The sequence below is a fragment of the Crocodylus porosus genome, unplaced genomic scaffold (assembly GCF_001723895.1).
Source record: "Crocodylus porosus isolate Cpor-Errol unplaced genomic scaffold, CroPor_comp1, whole genome shotgun sequence".
Lineage (NCBI taxonomy): Eukaryota > Metazoa > Chordata > Crocodylia > Crocodylidae > Crocodylus > Crocodylus porosus.
In genome coordinates, this window is record NW_017728943.1 from 90,118,734 (window position 1) to 90,141,336 (window position 22,603).

Here is a 22,603-nt window from a genome sequence, read left to right on the forward strand (position 1 = left end):
TTTTAAAATTACCCTTTTATTACATTAACCATTATTACTTTAATCAAGATGAGCTCTTCTGTGCATCATTGTTCCTGATTGTATGCTTCTCAGGATGGTGCAGGAATTCTAACTTTAAAGTGCTCTTGCTTAATTGTTTTTGTAAAAGAACAGATTAAAATCTACACTGAAAATAGTGCATGTAAGCAGCTTCTCTCTTGTCTTTTAGTAGTTAATTTTCTGCTGCAGTAATAATGCATGGAGAGGGGAGGGGGCCAGCTACCAATATTTTGTTCTTTGATGACCATGGATGAAAAGAGTTGGGACTGTAGATCTTGGGAGGAAGATGAAGATTATGGTTCCATAGAAATAAGGCTTGGTTCCAAAATTTTGGAGTTCTGTATGACTAGAAATATGTACCTTGTGTAAAGCAGTACATTTCCCTTCTTTTGTTAAAAGTGATCTCTGTCAAATATATGCTGCTCCAAGTACAGCAAAATACAAGCTGAAAAGGCAAGACTTGGTAGTTGGGCAGCGGATGTATTGTTTCTTACCAGTTATGCATCCCAGGCTTATTTGCCAGGAATAGCCACTCACTTTGGAAACAACTGTTCTGCCTTGAACCTTTCATTCCAATTCATAAAGTGTCTGCAAGCTAATTCTCTGAGGGCTTCTGTGATAATACATGCTTCAGTTTTGGAAATGCTTCTCCTGTGCAGAAGTTCCAGTTGTATTCCATATGCTTTTTAGCGGACAGGGAAATTCTTGTACTGGATCCTCTTGGCTCCTCCTTTCCCCTCCTCCCCACTTGTAGTATGATCTCTTGCTTCACTAGCCTACCTCTGATTTGGGGGATTCTCTCTTAAATGGCATGAATTTTTAATCTGACCTTTATAATGCAGCCTGTTTCAAGCAAGTATCAAACCAGTAATACTATTAACCTTAAACACTGATGCTTGCTTTCTAATGGTCTGCAAACATGTTTGTTGTCATGTCATAACAAGAAATCAGAAGGAGAGTACCTCTTAATGTCTGGAAGTAGTAGATTGACCATATTTAGTAGCTTTCTTTATGAAAAATGGGGAAACTAAGGCTCCTTTAGGGCATCCTGCATAGTCAGTTACCTGAGATCCTGCACTGAGAGAGTGCTGCCAGTACTTAAACGGAGTAATTGGCAGAGGTGTCCAAACTGAAGAGCAAGAGGGTTGTTTAGTCATGCATCTTGCAGAACAACTTAAAAACAAATATTTGGATTAGAGAGAGTACTGAAAAAATTCTGAAAAATTATAGCTTTAAGGTGCATGGCAAAATTTTCTAACAAATTTCTAAGGCTACACTAAATCCATATATGAGCACGTTTAATTTGGTTTGATTTTAAAGGTGCTGGGCATGGCAAAAACTCTTTGACTAATGGAACTGTTCGTGCACGGCACCTTTGCAAAACAAATGTACTTAAATGCCAAGCTTGGTCGTCCACACTTCATCTTGGCTATGAGCTAGTCTGCAAAGTTTAGACAAGTATTGAAAACAAACTGCAACTTTTATTATATTGCCAGATAACTGTGACCTGCATTTTAAAATCTCAAGAGACCGTTTTAGTGCTTCTTCTCTGACGATGGAAAGTTTTGCCTTTCTCTGGGCTGGAGGAAGAGCCTCCTATGGAGTTTCCAAAGGCAAAGTCTGCTTTGAGATGAAGGTAAATCAGATTAATGCTTTACTGAAGGATAATCTGTAGCATTTTAATTCATTGTTATCATGATAAATTGGAGTAGAACTGTGGCCATTTCTAATAGGAAGAAATGTGAAATTTACATGCCTCTTATACAACTTCTGCTGTGGACTAAAGGAACAAATCTTCAAAAATAACTTATTTTCAGAATTGCTGTCTTGTTTAGGAAAGCTGTATAAAGACATTTTGTATCTGGTCCTAGTTGTACACCAGATGGCCACTGAAAGTTTTTATGCATTTGTATTTCCTTACATCTTACAATGTTGTGGGTAAACACAAAGGGAAAAATAGTAACAACAAATTCTAGCAGTTCTTCTGCATACACCTAGTAATCCATTCACATATAGGACTTGTAAATTCAACATTAGTCAGAGTGGCCACAGTAAAAAAGACTATATGAAAGGCAGAGAGGGGGTGGAGAACAGCCTTGTGGAAAGTCAGCACCCATGTGAGAAGTGACACCGTCCCTTATGTGCTGGGAACATGGAAAGGCTAAAATTGATAAGATGCTGTTCCTGGTTCAACACTAAGACTAAGTACGGACAGTCTAAAAGCTTGTGGCTGAATTGATTCAGTCGTCCATGCAACTTAGACTAAACATGTGACTGAACTGATGAGCAAGTGAACAGACAAACTTTTGATACTGTAAGTGCAGCCACATGTCTGCAGCGTCCCAGGTAGGAAGCTGGGGGGTGCTAGAACATGCCTCCCTACTTGGCTGGACCAGACAACATGGGCCTAGGCTAACCCACCCACCCTGGGGGGAGAGCTTGGGGGGAGGAGGTGCAAAGCATCCTGGGATGCTGGAGGACTGAGTTAACTTGAATCTGGAGGGGATCTAGGACAGAAGTTCTATCAGCTGGTTTAACCTAAATCAGTTAAACCGCTTCCAAAATGATCAAGATCAGTTTAAGATAAGCCTGGATGGATGTAGTGTCAGAGTTATGTGCATTGAACTTCTGTGTTACAAACTTGGACCAGTTTCTGATCACTTATACCAGATTACATGTAATTTCTGTCCCTGGCCTAAGTCAGACAAGAGCCAAAACTGAATTTCTTTGCACGTTCCATATATGGTTGCTTTGATCCCCTTTCTCAAGGCCCCTGGCAAGCAAATACCTATCCATTCATTTTTCTCAGACTTCACTAGCTGCTGTTCTTGTTGCTTGTAACTGGAGCAAAGTGAAATTGACTTGTTGTTAAGTCAGTCTTACTCTGAAGAGTTGACAGCTGATAGGATGTTGTTCAATGTTCACTTTGATCAGCCTTTTGCTATGTTGTAGCTATTGTAAATGTATGAAACTTGGTTGTCTACAGCTGTGAGGATCGTCATTTTTTTGCATTAATGGATAAAACTTAGTTTGCCTGTACTTAGTGAAAGCAGTGCTTGCCTGAGAGCTCCAGTTCACTAGGATCTCTTCAGTGTAATACTTCTGAAGAGGAGCTTTAAGTTATTCCTGCATCACTGCAGATCCACTGCCTTTTCTTTACCTAATACTGTATTTTAAGTTGCACTTATTGGCTAGAAAGAGATGTGAAAGAACATTGCACCTTTTCGTTACTGACCCAGAAGATGAAGACTTTTGGCTTCCGAGAGTTAACTTAACTGAATAACCTAGTCTTTTCTGGAAGGCGTTATTAGATTATTCATACTTGGTACTTTTGGTCCAGTGCTCACTAGGCTCCAACAGCCTATCTATCATGAGCTGATTTTGCTTGGATTTGATATTATATCTCTTTTTTTTAATTTAAAAACAGATTACAGAGAAGATTCCTGTTAAACATCTGTATACAAAAGACATTGATATACATGAAGTGCGGGTTGGCTGGTCACTCAATACAAGTGGAATGTTGCTTGGTAAGATAACTAAATATTCAGCTTGTTGCAAATGGGCTTAAATAATCTATAATCTTATTTTTGATGACCACTTGACTTTTGCAGCTCTTATTGTTGGGGATAACTCTTCGTTATAATAAGGAAGAGGTACTTTATCAAGTGTTTCTCTGGACTTGGGCAAGCTTGTATGGACTTGAATAAATTGGGGCCAAACAAGTTGGCTCTTGAATATTAGAGGAGTAAAAGCTGTCTGTCCTGATTTGTTATCAGTCATGTAATCTTTTAATAGGTAAAGCATTGAAATGTCTAAGTAACATAATGTATGACAATATGTTCTGTATCTATTCTGACAGCAGTAGGAATGGCATAATACTGACTTAAAATGAGAGAGAAACTTGCTGAATTAATAGTAAAAATACTGATTTTTACTTCACTTTTGGAAGCAAGCAAGCTATGAGAACATGTTCCAACAAAGGAAAATTACCACTTATCACAAGTGTAAAATACTTAAGTTGCTTTGTGTTACTGCTAGTGAGGCACCATCATTGCAGAGAATATTTGAGAATTCCTATCTTTTTGCCCAGTGCACTCATTTGTGTTGGCTCTCAAACATTTTTAGTGGGTTTTAGATCTTGTATCTGCTTTCTTTACCCTCTGTTTATGCTTTCTTGATGTGGAGAGATTTTTAGTATTATACAAATTCAAACTTTTGAGTAATTGCTGGTGATAAGCAACTTAAAGAAATTGTTCTAGCTGTTAACTTTTACTGAAACTAAATCTAGTAGTAGGGTGCGATCACTCCCTAAGTTAAAGTGGGAGACATAACTTAATTTGAAATTAATTGTAGTATAAGAACTTCAAAAATAAAGCAAAACAGTCGACCTGTTAAAACACCAGCATACTAAAAAAAAAAAAATCCAGCTTGCTTTATAACATTACTGGTTTCTGCTAATTTTTGGTGTCTAGCTGCAATTCCTGCAGCATCTACTGTTCTGTAGGAGATCTAAAACTAGGTACAGCTTAGTCTGAATTTTAATACAACACCTTAATGGTATTTATCAGTGTTCTGAAAAAGTAAATAGGCTGTGAACCCAAAGATTGTAGCTAGTTGCAGGCTTCTTTAAACTATATCCTTTTTTTCTCTCAGGTGAAGAAGAATTTTCTTACGGATATTCCCTAAAAGGAATAAAGACATGCAATTGTGAAACTGAAGACTTCGGTGAGAAGTTTGATGAAAATGATGTGATTGCATGTTTTGCTGTAAGTTAATATTTATTTCATTATTTTTTAATCTCAAGTCTTCAGACTTGGTTCATGTGGGAGGGGTTAATATGAATCAATAAAGCAAAATTAAGTAACTTGCTGGTTAACTTTACCTTGGTGTTGCTTAGTATCTAAACAGAGGTTAGATGTTATCATCTGTGAGTACAGAAGCTAAAATGTAGATACAACAATTTAAAAAAAAATGTAAACCCTTAAGGTTGTAGTTCATAGCAGAGCTTTACACAGTTAACCTTGAGTCTTGAGACCCTTCCCCCCGCCCAAAAAACAAACAGGTTCTAGTCTGTAAGGCTTCTACAGGGAAACTCAAAGTGATTATTTAGCATGCTGGAATGTCTCTTTTCTCTCTCCCTCTCAAATGCATTAATTTCTTTTTCTCTTTTTTGAACAGAACTTTGATGGTGATGAAGTGGAACTCTCATATTCCAAGAATGGACAGTATCTTGGTGTTGCATTCAAAATCAGTAAGGAAGTTCTTGCTGGAAGGCCACTCTTTCCGCATGTTCTCTGCCACAACTGTGCAGTTGAATTCAACTTTGGTCAGAAAGATGAACCCTACTTTCCTGTACTTGAAGAGTACGCCTTCATTCAGAAGGTTCCACTAGAAGATCGGGTTCGTGGACCAAAGGGACCTGATCAAAAGAAAGATTGTGAAGTAAGTCTGATATAGTTTACCTTGAGAGAACAAACCTTTTGGAGGCAAGATTTTCTAACTCAGTCCTTTTGAAAATGCTACAATTCATCTCTTTGTGCTAGTGCTCCAAAAGTGTTTGTTTTGTGTTTTGTTACTCTGATATATCTGTTTGGATTCATCCTCCCTGGTTGTTCAAACCCATTTTAATGTAACCATACAGAGGCTGTGTATAGGTCTAACATAGTATTAAACCATTTTAGATGGTATGGAGGGGCATCTAACCACTGTGCATCAGCTTGAACTAATGTAACTATCTGTTCCTATACAGGTGTAGTTACAGAGCTAAACCACTAACTTTAAAGCTATTTCATCAGGTTTAGAGTTAATGGTTCTACTTAGTGGAATTGAGTAAATACATTAAACAGTTACAGTGGATCAGTTATATAAACACTTTTAACTTCATGTGTCCATAGACAAAGTTTCTTTGAGAGAGTGCTCATTAAAGGCCCTCCCCCCCCTTTTTTTTTTCCATTTAAGATTCTACTTAAGCTGTGTAATAATAACATCTTAATTGTCTTAATAGGTAGTAATGATGATTGGCTTGCCTGGAGCTGGAAAAACTACATGGGTCACCAAACATGCAGCAGAGAACCCTGGGAAATACAACATTCTTGGCACAAATACTATTATGGACAAAATGATGGTGAGTCATAGTTATGTATTAGTGGGGTCCAGCCCTCCCCCCAGTGTTTCTACCTTGCTTCAGTTTTTATCAAATGCACATGATCAGCACTTCCTTAATTTTGGGAAATTTTTCTGTAGGTTGCAGGTTTTAAGCGGCAGATGGCTGACACTGGAAAACTAAACACGCTGTTGCAGAGGGCTCCACAGTGTCTTGGCAAGTTCATTGAGATTGCCGCTCGTAAGAAACGGAACTTCATTTTGGATCAGGTATAGGCTTCAATTTGAGGATTTTTTTTGTATTAAATCTTGGTTTAGTTAGAATAGAATGATTAAGTGGGATACAAATTAGAATCTGTTGCTTTTATTATTAAATGAACTTGGTCACTTCCTTGAATGCCTCCATTGAGGAGTCATACAGTTGAGTTTGTACAATAAACGTTTTCTCTTGCTACAAATGATGAAGTTTAAGTTTCTGTGAAATTATGGGCCTTAAGGGGGGGAATAGTGTTGACCCCATTTCAGTTGTAAGATTGTGTAACTTTACATATGTGACCTCTTTACTTCCACTTACCTGTAAACTTCATTGCAAGTTCTTGTACAGATGTGAAGTCTATACACCATAAGTTGACTTCCTTTTAATTTTGACATGACAGCTACGTGTAGTAAGTTACTGCATTTTTTTCAGACAAATGTGTCTGCAGCTGCGCAGAGGAGAAAAATGTGCCTGTTTGCAGGCTTCCAGCGCAAAGCAGTTGTTGTTTGCCCTAAAGATGAAGACTACAAGCAAAGAACACAAAAGAAGGCAGAGGTGGAGGGAAAAGATCTTCCAGAGCATGCAGTTCTCAAAATGAAAGGCATGGAACAATCCTATACTGTACTTTAGGATGCTGAGTATCTATTTCAAAGATTAATGTAAACTCTTAGACTTCAAATTTACTTACCTTTAGAATGGCTACTTAAAAAAAAAAAAACAACAAAAAACTGGAAGACTATTGTAACTTTTGTATGACAACACTATACTGTGTTCCCTCTGCTGCAGTCCTTAATGCTACTTAATTATGTTAATATGCTTCATGCAGATGCACAAAGCTGTCTTGATGTAAAGTTGCCCTATTTATGAAGTTAACATTTGGCAGGCACTGGTATACTGAGTGGAGGTTTTAAAAAAAAAAAAATCGAGTAGGTAAATGTTTGAATGGTACTGGGAACTCCTTGACTATTTTTTCCCCCCCTTGTCCTTTAAGTATTTTGTCTTTATGTTTTAGAGTTTCAGTTCCTGGAAGTTCCTCCCTATGTTTCATAGGAAGGGTGAGTTATGGGTTTTATTGTATCTATAGATATTGAACACTCAGTGTCTTCTCCCTTGTAGGGAACTTCACACTGCCAGAGGTAGCAGAATGTTTTGATGAAATAATCTATGTAGAGTTACAAAAAGAGGAAGCCCAAAAGCTCTTGGAACAATATAAAGAAGAAAGTAAAAAGGCTCTTCCCCCAGAAAAGAAACAGAACACTGGTTCAAAGAAGAACAAAAAGAGTAACAAAAATCAGTTCAGAGGACAGAGGGGACGTGGAGGATTCAACATGCGTGGCAACTTCAGAGGAGGTGGTAAGCCTAGAAACATGTTACATTTGTTAAATCAAATGGTATGTTGAAATATTTTATAATATTTTAAACGCAAAATACTCATTACAGCTATGCTGGGGGAAATATTGACACTCCTATTTTGCCTCCAGTTGAGGTCAAATATTTTAAATTAGCAAGGTAGCTTTCTTATTAGTGTTTAAATCCTGAAACAGTCTTATTCACATGGCTTGCTGAATCTTGAATCTTCATTTTTGGATTTAATAGTTAATTGTGCAGCACGTCTGTTGCGTCTAAAGCCTTCACATAAAACACAAAAAGATTATCTATTTAGGTATTTACCTTGAAGTTCATTTACTTGGATAAGTCAATAGAGCAAAAAAGAACTTCCTTTTCCTAGATATAAGACTTGGTAGTTAAGTGAAGTCTTGGATTGGGGATAGATTGTTCAAATGCAGCTGTTTTAACTTTTTTTCTCCTCCTCCCTCCCCAACAGTACCTGGGAACCGTGGTGGATACAACAGAAGGGGAGGCAATATGCCTCAGCGTGGAGGTGGTGGTGGAGGTGGTGGTGGTGGCAGTAGTGGTGCCATTGGCTATCCATACCCTCGTGGTCCTGTTTTTCCAAGCAGAGGTGGCTATTCAAACAGAGGAAATTACAACAGAGGTGGAATGCCCAACAGGGGGAACTACAACCAGGTAATGTTTGAATACCCAAGTTGAGTTATAATAAACATTAGCTTCTTTTAATATAAAGTCTTTCAAAGAATTGTATGTTTGGATATCGAAGTACACTAATTCACAGGGACCGAACAGAAACCAATCCTTTGGTACAGGGTGGTAGCATAGAAGTTTGTTAGTTCTTGTTTGTTTGTTAATTTTAATACATGTGTATTTGCAATTCTAGCCAACATGCACTATACTAGGATACTAGAATTTCACACAAATGGCTCTAAACTTCAGTGAAAATGCGTAGAGCTCATGCAGCTAGTCTGGTAACTCACAAGACTGGCTGGGTTTAATAGGAATACAAAGTGTTCTAGTACTAGTATCTTTGCTATCTACATACAATGCAGCTGAATCGGTACACCTCTTCATAGTGCATTTCTGCAGTGAGTTTGCTATATGTCCCAAAAGCAGTTAAACCATACTGTCCTGCCTCCGTTCTGTTATCCACTAGTTTTTATGCAGGCTCAGGAGAAAACGAAGGCTGTTCTTTACTGCCCTGGGGAGTAATATATGATGTACAAGCCTCATGTTAACCATTTAAGTTTTGTGTAACCATTGACATTTTGTGAAACAGGTTTTGCGTTAAACTGAACAGAACAGTTTGTAAAGAAACATGTAATAGTTGAACATACATTTACACTAATTTTAATAAACAATGTAAATATACTTCTGTTGTGGAGTATATGAAGACTTTGTTCTCTGAAAAGTTTGGGAACTGCTTTAAAAAAAAACAACCCCAAAACAACACCAAAAAAATTACAGTACATATAGATTACTATCCTTACCTCCCAGCTATACAGCTGGAAGACACCCTCTAATCCTTTTTTTAGATAAAGGAGAATAAAACGGAAGGAACAAAATAAATGTGGTGGTGCTATTCAGTTATTTAACTTCTTGACAGCAGTATGTACCTTGCTTGTCATCTTAAAAAGCCCAATCTTAATGTAGGCAGGAGAGACTGGTCAAGGTTAACTTTTTCTTTAGTTAGGATGCTTGTTGTCTGGTTGTAGGAGTCTGTTGAATTGGGCATTCTTACATTCATGAAACTTACTGAAAAGCAAAACAGTATGTTTAAATGAAATTTGTTAATTGTTAAAGACTTTGTAACAGTTGCCTCTGTCAAAACTGTCATAAGTATTTAATTGCCTGTGATCAATAGACTTGATGTATTTAAAAAAAGTAGGTTTCATTTACCTTGGATTGTTGAAGAGCCAGTAGATGGAGCCCACGCTAATAAACCTAGATCACAGATTTGCCTATGATGTTAGGCAGAAATACTGCTTTTTTTTTCTGTTTTGACAGCAACTCTCAAATATGTCTTCATAGCATAGCTTGCATCTGAAACTTTGGTGACTTTCCTGCCTTCTATTCATAATGACATATATATACTGCATGCCATTTGCTGTCTACGTGCCTATGTAGACAGTAAAGACGTAATGGCATACATGTATTCTGCCTCGTCCGAGTAGAAACCACCCTTATAGCAATTTATGACACTTCTTTTCCTAAAAGAGTAGGGGGAGAGCATTTTTAACTTTGCTAGTCCAGTTTAGCTTCTGGAAATAGGAAGTGTGACACTTGAGCTAAATACTTGTGAGACACTGTAAGGTTTGTAGAAGGACAGATGCACTGGATTTTAAAACCTCCTTGCAGTATGGGCTAAACAGATGCAGGTGCTCCTAAACTTTTCTTTTTTGTTACAGAATTTCAGAGGAAGGGGAAATAATCGTGGCTACAAAAACCAATCTCAGGGCTACAACCAGTGGCAGCAGGGTGTAAGTAATAACATCTAAGATCTTTCCCTAAGCCATACGAATTTGGTTGTTACTTTGCACAAGGCAGTGTATAATTGCAAATATCCATACTGATGATTTGTCAGGTGAAATTAGATAGTAAAATCTTGCTGTAATTTCAGACTGTATACTGTCTTAATTTCTAGTCAGAATCTGATGCCCACTATCTTGAAATTCTAAGCTATCTTAAGTTTGAGCTGCTGTTTGTTAATGTTAGTGGCAGTTACACACTTGGATTCACTGGATATTGTATAATATGCCACTATACATTTTTGGAAAACTACTGCCAAATGAAAGTTCTTTTAAAATGCTTGTCTTAGTTTAACTTGCATATACCTATTTAAAGTAGAAAGTGAGGTGGAGGTAATATCTAATTTTAAAATCAACTATTTCTGTCCATCTGTTGCAGCAATTCTGGGGTCAGAAGCCATGGAGTCAGCATTATCACCAAGGATATTATTGAATACCCAAATAAACGAACTGATACATATTTCTCCAAAACCTTCACAAGAAGTCGACTGTTTTCTTTAGTAGGCTAACTTTTTAAACATTCCACAAGAGGAAGTGCCTGCGGGTTCCTTTTTTAGAAGCTTTGTGGGTTGATTTTTTTTTTTTTCCTTTCCTTTTTTTTGTACATTTTTAATTGCAGTTTTAAAGTGATTCGTAAGAGAACCTCAGCATTGTGCACGATAAGAGAATGTGTCAGTATTTCAGGGTTCTACATTTTATCTGTAAAATGTGACTTTTTTTTTTTTTTTTTACCACAACAAAAGTAAAACGTTGCTTTGTATCTGGTGTCTTCTTATTAAAAATTTTTTTTTTCTTTTTCCCCCTTCGCCAATTTCTGAGAAACAGTCGTGAGTCACTGTCCAATACAATAGAAATGTTAGCAACCAAATTCATGTAGAGGCTTATAGTGGCCCTTATGAATATCATGAGACTGTAAAAGCTCATATTACACTCCATCCTCTCTATGCCGTTTCTAAAGCGGGGAGGGGGGCAGATTTGGGAAGCAAAAGTTTTCTGGCAATAACTAGAAAGGCTTTTTGTAACTTTGGAGTGCTGTAAAACTGGGGACAAAGAGGAAATCCAGTGGTGAATAGTGAAGGTGGAGTGCATGTAGAAGAGCTCTTAAAGTGTAAAACTTGGTTGCATTATTTGTGGAGGCTCAAACTTGTGAAGGTACAACATCATAAATTTTTTTCCATTTGTTCTGCATTTTGATTCTGAAAAGAAGCTGGCTTTGTCCATTTCTTATTAAACAAAACTTGTTGTAAATCAGTTGTCTAATGGGATCTATATAAAGTTAGCTGTGTGTCTGTAACCCTTTCCCCAGAAAATACTGTATACCTAGTGTGCTTGTAGTAGTTACTCCACCATTTTGTAAGCTAATGAAACTGTGAGTCACCCATTTTATATCTAATTTTTAATCATGTCTATTCTCAAATGGGTGTATCTCCTTAGCCTGCTGATTTTCCTTTTCTCTTTAAAAAAAAAAAAAAAAAAAAAAAGGGTGGAGAAATTAAACTTTAGACGTTTGTTTGCAATAAAATAAATTCATTTTACTCTTTTTTGTTTTGGGATTCTCGCCATCAACGGTCTAAAATCCCTTTTAAACTTAAGACAATGTATAAACATGTTGGACAGCTCAGTCTTTGCGCACTCAATATTTGTGTTTAAAGAGTTAAACTGGTGGCTGTTGTCTGTTTTATAAAGATATGTCCCATATGCAGTCCCACACCTTGTGTGTTCATGTGTAGGAGAAACATGAACTTCTGCTTTGAACAAGTTTTAAAGAGAAAACGTTCAGAGAAGGAGGGAGGAAGCAAAGTTGAGTCTAAGCCTACATAAAATCATAATGACAATGTGAAGCTAGTTGTCATTCATTCTAGGGATATATTAGATAAGGAAGATGGATGCTGTTGTTACAAAGCTGAAATCTTGGCGCAGTTGTAATGCATCTAATACTTAATCTCCAAGGCCAGGATTTGATAGGTTGTAGGTGTAGTAGAATTGCAGAAAATCCAATATTCTCATACACTTGGAGAATACCTCTACCTTTTTCCTTTTTTAAATTGTGCTTTTTTTTTATCCCCCTTGCCCCTGCCTACAAAAAATATTGTTTGGCCAAGGGGTGGGTGAACTTGCACTGAGAATTTCTAGAACTTGTTTGAACAGATAATAAAGTATTGATAGGTGAAACACCTATGCCTGCTTCCCACTACCCCTTACCACAGAAAAAAATACAGCTGTTTTGAGGAACATGCCCTGTCCCTTGCAATGATAAATGTACTACAAAGCATATTTTTCTAATATGCACTAGTCAACAAAAGTGTGGGAGGTATAACCAGAATACTTCTTGACAAGACTTGAGAATTCCCATGTCACTGTTTGCATGAAAGGGAAGTTAAGGGTTGTTAGTTTTTTTTCCCCTTGGAGTTGATCATTTTGTTTATGATTTAGGAAAACACAAAGCTCTTCAGCATTAAACATTAAGCATGTATTAACAGTGGATGTACCAAAGAGTCTCTAATAATGAAAGGTACAGCTTAATGCTTGCAGTGCTGGAGAAGTCCTTTCCAATCTTTTTTTCCTGCAGAAATAAGTATCTCTAATTTTTCCTTTTTACATTAAAAAAAAAGAAAAACCAAACAACTCTTCGAATGTACACTATTACAATTTGTGGTTTCACGAATTGCCAGAAAAAAAAAAAAGCTAAAACATGGAGAAAACCATTCATGACTTTGAATTGCTTTTTGGAAGCTTTTCCTGCTTCATAGTATTAGTCTTATTTTTTGTTTTAATATAAACTCAACATTTGAAATTTACTAGTCTAATTTGTAATGCATGGAGCTGGTATGTTGGTGGAATGGATCCTGCACAAATGTGAAAATGCAGAATTAGCTTGTTTATAAATATCATATGCTTATCTTGGGAGTAGTATCTGATGAAGTTTAATGCATACTATTCCTAGTGCTTTAATGCAAGCTAAAATGATAAATCCCCTAGAAATTCAAGAGCTAATTATTTTCCCTTGAAACAACTTGCCATTCAGTACTTGCTACAGTTTTCTCTTCCCATATACCTTTTTGAGAGTACTTTTTTGTCACTGAAGACACTTGCTGTTTGTCAACACGGTACCACTGAAGGGAACCAGCTTTGTAGCTCACTTTAACACTAGTGTTACCAGATCTAATGTACTTGATATATAATCCCCTCTCAACAAAAATATTAGCCTTGTATAAGTGACTCCTGTTTGCTTATGAAATGTGACTAGCTTTCCAAGAATTGCATTTTCGGTCCACACGCGGCACTGTTTTAAAGCAAGGGAAAACTAGCATTGAGTTGATCATATGTAAATACTATTTCAACAAGAGTACAAACCACAGCTGTATTCTGCTAAAGGGAAAAAGATTGGGCTATTTTGTTAAAATGGGCAATTCCTTGAGCATGCTGTAAAGCCTTGTTTACACTAGGAGAAAGTAATACTCCTGTTAGAGCAGCTGCATTGCTGCTAGCAATTGCATGACAGTGACAAAAATGAGCTATTTTTATCCTGGCATGAAAACTGGTGGATCTGCAGTAATAGCATAGTACCAGTAGACTTTCTAAATGTGTATTGTAGGCAGTTAGAGGCTTAAGTTCTCTCTTGCCAAATGCTATAAATTCCAGGGAAATACAGGATATGGATGATCAGGTTTTTCTGTCCCCTCCCACAATTCAGATACACCCTAGGTTTATTTACTGGATGGACCTGCTATGTAGATATTTTCTACTTTTATGTACCATTAGTGGCCTTCTACCTGTGGTTGTACACAACCCTGCTTTATGAAATTATTTGGATGGCTATGCATATGGTGGTTTGTGTCTGGGTTTTTCTTTTTTAAATGCTGCAGGGGTGGTAGTGAAACCATGAGAGGCTGCTCAGAAGTAAACAGCATGAAAATTCTGGCAATATAAATTCTTTTACACACTTCTATGGCAAATCTTTTAAAATGCTAGTGTGAAAGAAGAATTAAATTTCTTAAAATCTTGGTTTGTCAGTGTGTTACCATTGAATTGTGAAAAGCCTGGCAAGATTGGAGTGGCCTGGTAAACAAAGTAGGTTTTTGAAATCACATGGTGTTAGTCACATGCCAGACTAGCTTGTCCAACCTGCCACACTTGACCTTGCCTGCACTGTGCAAGAGAATTCTTACTTGAACACGGGTGTCAGGTAAATGATTTTGGTAATTTGGAACTGAAAAAGAAATGGCATACTGAAACAGGGTTTATCCTGGTCTCTGCTTACTACTTGAGTGTGCAGTAATAATTGTATTTTGTTCAGCCAAGACAATTATCATTATCTGTAATAGCATCTACACTTCTGACCTGGTTGTCATTTCTTCTTAGTTGCTTAATACAGGAATTTATTAGAACTGGTATTTTGGTGTAAAATACTTTATTGGTTCCTGAAATATGATAGCCAGGTTGCTTGTTGAAAGGCAGCAAATTTCCCAGTCTTCCAGGAGTGATCCAGTTATGCTATCTAAATCTGTAGCACTTGCTTTCCTCACTAAGATGCTTTTCTTGCTTTGATAGCTGTTCAAGCCACCCTTCTAATAAAAAACCCCCAAAAGTTTAGGAATCTCTGAGTTAATGTTTTCTGAAAAAAACTTCAAAACAGTTCAGAAGTCGAAGCGAATTATAGTAGGGCATGCATTACTTAGCTATTACAGGAAGTGCACAGGAACCTGAAGGTTGATTGTACGCTGGCACTTGAAAAATGTGAGAGAAACAATGGAGTGTTTTACAGAAAGTAGTTTAGACTAGCAATGGTAATCTCGAGTGGGGTTGAGTAAGGATGGACAGCAACTGGGTGACAACATTCTTTTGAGAGAAAATAGACATTTCAAGAGTAGCTTTGAAACTTTAATACATGTTACCAAACCAGCCCCAGAAAAGTTTAAAGCAAGCCTGTGAGCCTTTCTGTGCCCCTTCTTGTGATGCAAAGTAAACCATGGTTCTAGACAAAATGGCTCCATTTGTTCAAGGGATGAAGACTTTTTCATAGAGCAAGTTGCATCAAACCATGGTGATTTGAGTATTATGTAGCTTCATTCTCCAGCTGTGGTGATTTGAGGCACCAGCTGTCTGTTCCTTGTCACTGTGGGCCTTTTTAGAGCTGTAACAGTTGTACAAAATCAGTCAAGGGGAAGAGTGACTTGGATACTCTCTTTGACTTCTCTTTTCCAGATCACAAACGGAATGGCAGGAATTTACCGCAGTGAACAAACAGCTGCGTGGTCTCTGTCACTTAGTTAAAAAGCCTTGTTGTAAATTCTTACTGAATTTTGTTTAGTTTCCTTTTTGAAAGTAGTATAAGGTTCATAAATTCATTTTCATTTTATGTTTTCAATATCAGCCCTTGTATATAAATACTATTTTTACAAAACTTTCTGGATAAGTGTAAAGTTCTAGGATCAGGATTGTTTCTATATTTAAAAAAAAAAAAAAAAAAATAGGGATGGAAGGACCTTAGAAAGTTAAGTAGATCAGCCCCTTGCTAAAGGCAGGATCACTCCTTTTTTTTAAACCACTGTAGATAAATTGTTTGTCTAACCTGCTTCTACTTTCCGAGGTTATGGATGCCACAATTAGAGCTGTGCAAAGCTTTGGTCGCTGATTCGACTGGGTGGAGATTTTGCTTGATTCGGCAGCTAAATCTCCAAATCTGAATTGAATCAGGAGACCCTTTAATTTCTCTGAATCGAATTGGAACCCTCCAAATTGATTTGGAAAGATTCAATTGGCCATAGACCCAGCTTTTTCGTACATACCTCCAAGGTACCTGACTCAGTGACTGGTGCCTCCCAGGTCTGGAGGGGCACGCGGGGTCCACCCTGTGGCTGATTGCTGAGCTGTGGGAGTACGGGGGGGGGGCCCAGCACGCTCTCCAGTGGACTGGAACTACATCCAGTCCGCTTCTGGGTTTGCTGCCGAGCACATGGGATTACCACCCCTGTGCCCCTGTGGGACACTCCATCCACCCCACCATCGCAGCATTCGTGAGCTGTGCCTGATGCATCGAGATATGTAGAAAAAAAACATTTAAACCTGTGTCTATGGCTGAATTGCTAATTTTCTAAATTGGTATCAAATTTTCAGATTCAGATTTGACCAAATCAAATCAGATTTGAATCGAATTGAATCATGGTCCCTGATTTGGGCTGAATCTGAATAGAATATGGCCTGTTTTGTACACCCCTAGCCACAACCTCTCTAGGTGGTCTATACGAATGCTTTAACCACTTTTTTATAGTTAAGAAAATCTTCCTAATATCCAAGCTTAATTTCCTTTGTTGCAGTTTAGGACTGGTTTCTCCTCCTGTCCCCTGCAGCTAATAGAATAGCATCATAAGCCTCTTTACAGTCACCCTTCAGGTGTGGGAAGACTGCTATTAAATCCTCGGTCATCTCTAAGATAAATAATCCCTGTTCTTCCATCTCTCCCTGTAAGTTGCATTTTCTAGATTTCTAATACTTTTTATATGGCCCCCAGATTCGTTGCAGCACTGCAGCTTAGTCAGTCATTCCTCAGTATCATGTAATCGTTTCATCTTAAGTGCAAGGCTTGGCCCTTGTCTTCATTCAGTTTCATTCGATTAATTTCAGACAGTTGTTCCAGTTTATCAAGATCAAGGTTATGGAAGAAAGTAAACAGTTAAGATGGTGTCTATACTTAAAACCAAGTTAATACAAGTAAAATTGTGAGAGGTAAGAGAGCCAACTTTGCCGATTTACAAACGTTACAATTTGGTGAAGCACTGGGAGAAGGTGAGGAATTTGAGGGTAAACATGGGGGCCTAATTCTTTAGCCACTAGACAGCGTGGTGAGTGGATGAAGGAGTGGTTATCACTTCAGTCATACAATTCATTCCCTATTTCCCAGTTTTCAGTGACCTTCAATTTACTTGGGTGGCCCTGGAGGTGGTGTCACTATCTTCAGTCCTCTCTACACAAAATAAAGTAGGCCTGTGTGTTTTGTTTTGTTTTTTATCATAAGCGTGCTAATGTAAAATCTTACTGTTGATGGAGGTAGTTTTAGTGTTACCTTGATGTGTTGTGTAAATGCCAAATACTAGAAAATGTCAAAAATACAAGCATTAAGAAACACGAAAGAATGCTTAGATAGGAAAGGGCAACTTTCCAGCATGCACAGCCTTCTGAAGTATGACCACTGAAGCAGAGGAGAAAGGGCTGAAGTAATCAAATGACAGCTTCTTGCCTCAGGTCCTAGCTGAGAGATTTGGGAGGGGAAGACCAAACCTCCACTAACCTAATTTATAACATCCAGCTCTCTAAGCCAGTTCACTCGCATACTTTCTCCCTATAAAGGTGACTGGTTTCATTGCATCCAGCAACAATAAGGTAAACCTTTCATTTCAATATGTAAAGATTTTTATCTGGTAGCTATCTTTTCAGGAAAATGGTTTGTTTGTTTTTCTTACTATAAATGTAAGCTCAAATTTATGCAACGTTATGCTTCTGAATTACTTTTTGCATGGACTCTTTCACTCTGGGAAATGTCCACTAGAGTCTAGTGGAAACATATTTGCAAGGGATAGCTGTAAGACCAAGGCTAAAATGGAATTTAGGCAACCGCGTTTTTAAGAGTGTAAGCTTTGCTGTTCACCTTCAGTTCTACACAGTTCTTTCATGGGCAAGCTGGCTAGATGAGCTGTTGCAAGCTTTTACTTTGTAAGAAGAAGGGGGGAGAAAAGTACAGATATTTCTAGTGGTCTGAGAAATAATCTACTCTAGAATCAATTCCTGAGAGCTCTTACTGTTGAATTTGAATTTTCACATTGGCATTGGTAAACATTTATTTCCAGAAGGTGGAGCTGGCCCTGTAAATCCATAGGAACAGAACTTAGGCGAGTGGCCTTATTGGTTACATTGGTGATTTGCAACCAGGAGGATATTGCACCTTGCAATCCCTTGCACGGGTGTTAGTGCTGTGAGGTGTGCAAATATGATTCAGAAGATAAATCCTCAGAATTCAAATATGAATCTAGTGTTAAAAAGAATCTGACCTGTAGTACTCTTTTTGAGTTCTTTGCAACAGACACATTTCTCTATTTTACTTGTCAAAAAAGGAGTGAAAGCTCAGAGCCAGCATTTTCTGAGGGATGGCTTATATCTAAAAATGTGTGGAACCATGAGGCAATATGTTCATTTTTTATTGCACAGTGCATTCTGTGTGCCTATATATATCTTTATGATATAGAATTCTGCATATTCTACATATAAAATAAACTGTTAAGGATATTAAGATTGCAGAATCATGTACTGGAACAATGCAAATGTCATATTTCTGGTTGCCTGGCCAACTTGGTTCACTTGCCTTGGCCCTAGCCTGGCCCACACACGTTCTGTTCCAGTATCTAGGAGCTGAAAGAAACCTTGCTCTACGTGGTACTCCCTGGGATGGGAGAAGTGTCACTGTAATGAGTGCCCTGACGGGCCTGGGACCAGTTTCCCTGCATCATTGATTTTACTCAGGATAATAAGAGCTGAAGAATAACATTTTAAACCTAAGCACACACTACTGCCAAGGGAAGGGACTCATTGACCTCAGCCATAATTTTAAGAACTATGAGAAGTATCGTTTGAGGGACAGCTTGTCAGTTAACATGCAGTTGCTTATTGGAACCTGCCTCTGATCAGTGGCTATTTAGTTGCAGGTTGATGTACGCTGTCTGTCGTCTTAAGCGCACCATTACCACTACTGACAGGCATTTTGTGAATACTCTGATAGGAGAGCCGTATGCTTGGGTTTGGCCCTACTGTGATTATTACGTACTTTCTGTGGGCTAGATATGTAGCTATGAGGAAAAATGCATGCTGTACATCCATAACTATGAACCCCTTTTCTTCTTTGAAATGAGGAAATAGAAGTAGAAACTTCTTCCCCTGAACTCTAATGAAGCTTCCTTTATGTGTCCTAGAGAAAATAAGGCCAGTTCACAGTTTGTAACAGGGTCTTGGGAAAAGGGACCATAAAGAGAAATAGGATAATATATAGCAGACAATAAAATGGAATTGCTTGGGATAGTCTTGGATGATGATTCATAGCACCCATCCATACGTGTCTCCTCTTTGAGTACACTGCCACTCTTGGGAGCAGGAAAAGAGAGGGGGAGGGAGCAGGCTCTTGGAAGAATCTCCTGAAAATTCCATGATACTTCCTGCTTATCTTTATCCTGGGGGTGTTTTAAATGACTTTACATGTGAGAAAAATTTTCAATAAACTTCAGACAGAGAAAAATAACTGTCCCTGTGCAGGGACAAACAGGATTACCCCACCTAGGTAATAAATAGATTTTTTTCCTATCTCCATTTTCAAACTTGGTACCACACATAAATCACATAATCTTCACTTTAAAAAGTTATGTTATTAGAATCCAGGGAAAAAAAATTTTAAGTTTCTACACAGTGGGTCTGTCTACATGTGCATTTACATCAGCTTAAATTTACATCAACAGGAATAGGCTGGCATCTACGTATGCAGCCACCTAAAGCGCATTAACACTGTATAGACTGACTTGGGACTAACACTTCAACCAAAAGGGTTGGCTGCCTGTCCACAGCATGCCAGTCTGCGGTCACTTCCAGTTCATGGTTTGCCAGTCCGCAGCATAAAAAAGGCTGGGAACCCATGAGTTAGGTGATCCTAGCTTCAGTGCAGTGTTAACCAAAGGCTTAGTCTACACTATAGATTATTTTAACAGAACTCTAATTTTGTCAATAGAGGTTTGTTTGTATCCATATACAAACTACCTTTAATGAAGCAAAACCTGCTCACCCCTCTGATTTACTTTGGCAGAGTAATATCATGTGGCAGCAGACAAAAGGCATGGTTTAGGTCTCTGGCAATACAAAAACATGACTAACTATTATAGTTATTAACCAGATGTTAATTATATACATACAAGCCGTACCTTAAAAAACAAACAAAGCCCAAAATAAACAAAACCTAAATTCTATTAAATCGTCATACCTCAGATCCAAGGATGTACAGGTGACAGGATGATATAAATCCCCAGTATCTGTTTTTGTATAAGATACATGATTTCAAATTTGAACACTGGAAGGTGAAAGCCCAAATATAGATTGTTACTGGTTGGGTTAGCAGGATTTTGTGGTATGCATGAGGTATGTTCTTAAGTCTCTTACTAGTATTAGTTATTAACACTAATGACCCAGCGTAGGAAACATAATCTATTTCCATTTTGAAAGATAATTTCTGGTAGCATATAGGAAAATTGTTAACAGAGAAAATGGAGAAGAGCGCTTCTCCCTGCTTGTTTTGATTATAATTATCAAGGTGCCACCGACTCCCTTTTCTTTCTGTTGGTTCCTCAGAAGCCCAGCCACTCTTTCAACAGTGGTTTGTGACCCAACAATCACTTCCAATGTTTTTCTATGGCTGACAGTGAAGCAGCTACAGCTGGTACACTTCTTTCTAGCTTTTACCTTGAATACCTCCCCCTGTTCTAAGCCACTTGGCTTTCACTTCACCTTCACTGTTACTGCTCCCATTCTTTCTTCCTTCCTTCCCTTCATTGTGCCTCCTTCTTCTTTTTGGCCTTCCATTTAGCTACTTCCCTCATGGCAAACTTCCAACTCATTTATTTATTTATAATTGTAGCACTCAGGCCCTTGTGTTGTTCACTTTGCTTCTATGTTTCATGCCTTCTGCCCAACCTTTGTCTGTCTTGTACACGCTTTATGACTGAGACCATTTTTTACTCCACTTGTAGAGTGGCTAGCACAGAGGGGCCCTTACGTAGTACTGCTCTATAAATAAATGCAAGTCTAATGAAAACTAAGATGGTACTCCTGCAAACATTTATACATCTGGAGTTGCCCCAATAAGCTCTGGAAGATGACTTAAATGTGTAATAATTTCCACCTGTGTAAGTGTTTTTAGGGATTGGAAACTAAATTTAGAAAACTGAACAGTTTCCAGCTTTGTTTTAACAATAGAAAGTGAGATAGCAGCTACAGGACCTTAGACAGCTGCTGAAAAGCTGCATAGTAACTTGGCAGAAGGAAAGGAATAATTTCAAACACTCAAACTGCTGCTGAAAGGGCAGCAGGGAATATTAACACCTTCTCCTCTCAAAAATAGTGAAGTACTGGTATTTTTAATTTTTTTCCTTGCTATTTTCTGTTACTTGTCAATTAGAGGTATTCTCAGTTCAATGTAAGGGTATCTTCAATAAGCCAATGACAAAAGCAATAAAAAAAAATATTTAAAAGCTAAAATGTAAATGTAAGGATCCAAATAGTAAGTCACCTTGGCATGAGTATATGGAGCCTAATTTTACATTTCTCAGTTGACAGACAGTTCAAACTTATGACTGGTTAACTAATTAATGTATAGTAATTCAGAAAAAATACGACTATTGATTAGATCTATTGTATTAGGTAAGCATGTTACCTGACACTCCAGTCCAGTTGGGTCAACACCCCTTTTCCTCAATTTAGTGTGGTATCTAACACCTCTGAAGACCCTAGATAACAGGTTAGCCAGTCAATCAACACATACAATCTCTTTGATTTGAATCTTAATAAAATATTACATTATAACGTTATTCCCACAGATGCCATTATTTTGTTGGAAAAACTCATCTCTAATTACTGATCACTGCTTTGTATGTGTTAACCCTCAGTGACCAAGGTTGGGTGGTACCTCATTCCTTTCCAATCACCACTCTTTACTACATGTGAATTCTCACTTGCAAACTTTTGTCTTTCTACCTTAACTAGGACCCCTCAACCCAAAAAGCTCCAACTTCTAAACTTAGGCTGAAATCCCTTTATACTTTCTGGTTTTTTATACTTTCTCTGTTCTGTCAGATGGGAAAGAAACTCAGCTATATATTAAAATAAGTTTGTTAAGCACTGTTTGATATTTAGTGAGCTTCTCCAGTGTCATTCTTAATTGCTTTATGTCGCAACTAGCTTGGACAGAAGCCTAGGGAGAGGGAAAACTGCAAAATTAGACTAGAAATGCTTCCCTTCTGACTTGGGATGGCTTTCTGTGACTGCTAAGTGTGAAAACATATACCAACTTCTTGGTGAACTATGGAAACCCAGGAAAAAAATGCATTGCAAGATCACTTGAGTATATGCAAAAATTGGCTTATTTATTTAATAAAACATTAAACAAATTCTTTTTAAAATAAAACTTAGTTTTACTCTTTTAACTTCCCAAATATTGACTCCAAGATGAACGTGGGCCGGCAGTGTGGGGATGCAGTCAGGAAGGCCAACTGTACCTTGTCATGCATCCACAGATGCATCT

General features: G+C 37.8%; 1 protein-coding gene across 3 annotated transcripts in view; it reads left to right on the plus strand.

Annotated features, from left to right (window-relative positions):
• Positions 1 to 11,818, plus strand: part of HNRNPU (heterogeneous nuclear ribonucleoprotein U) — a 22,762-nt gene extending 10,944 nt beyond the window's left edge. For 2 of the 3 annotated variants that reach the window (XM_019549765.1, XM_019549763.1), the window contains exons 4-14: positions 1,536 to 1,675; positions 3,467 to 3,566; positions 4,693 to 4,805; positions 5,218 to 5,481; positions 6,044 to 6,163; positions 6,283 to 6,411; positions 6,830 to 6,998; positions 7,514 to 7,750; positions 8,223 to 8,425; positions 10,159 to 10,230; positions 10,658 to 11,818. In XM_019549765.1, the coding sequence (XP_019405310.1) occupies positions 1,536 to 1,675; positions 3,467 to 3,566; positions 4,693 to 4,805; positions 5,218 to 5,481; positions 6,044 to 6,163; positions 6,283 to 6,411; positions 6,830 to 6,998; positions 7,514 to 7,750; positions 8,223 to 8,425; positions 10,159 to 10,230; positions 10,658 to 10,711 (1,601 nt within the window). In that variant the 3' untranslated portion in view covers positions 10,712 to 11,818. The remainder of the gene's footprint in view (positions 1 to 1,535; positions 1,676 to 3,466; positions 3,567 to 4,692; positions 4,806 to 5,217; positions 5,482 to 6,043; positions 6,164 to 6,282; positions 6,412 to 6,829; positions 6,999 to 7,513; positions 7,751 to 8,222; positions 8,426 to 10,158; positions 10,231 to 10,657) is intronic. The other variant, XM_019549764.1, reaches the window with a different exon arrangement.
• Positions 11,819 to 22,603: the final 10,785 nt, after the last annotated feature.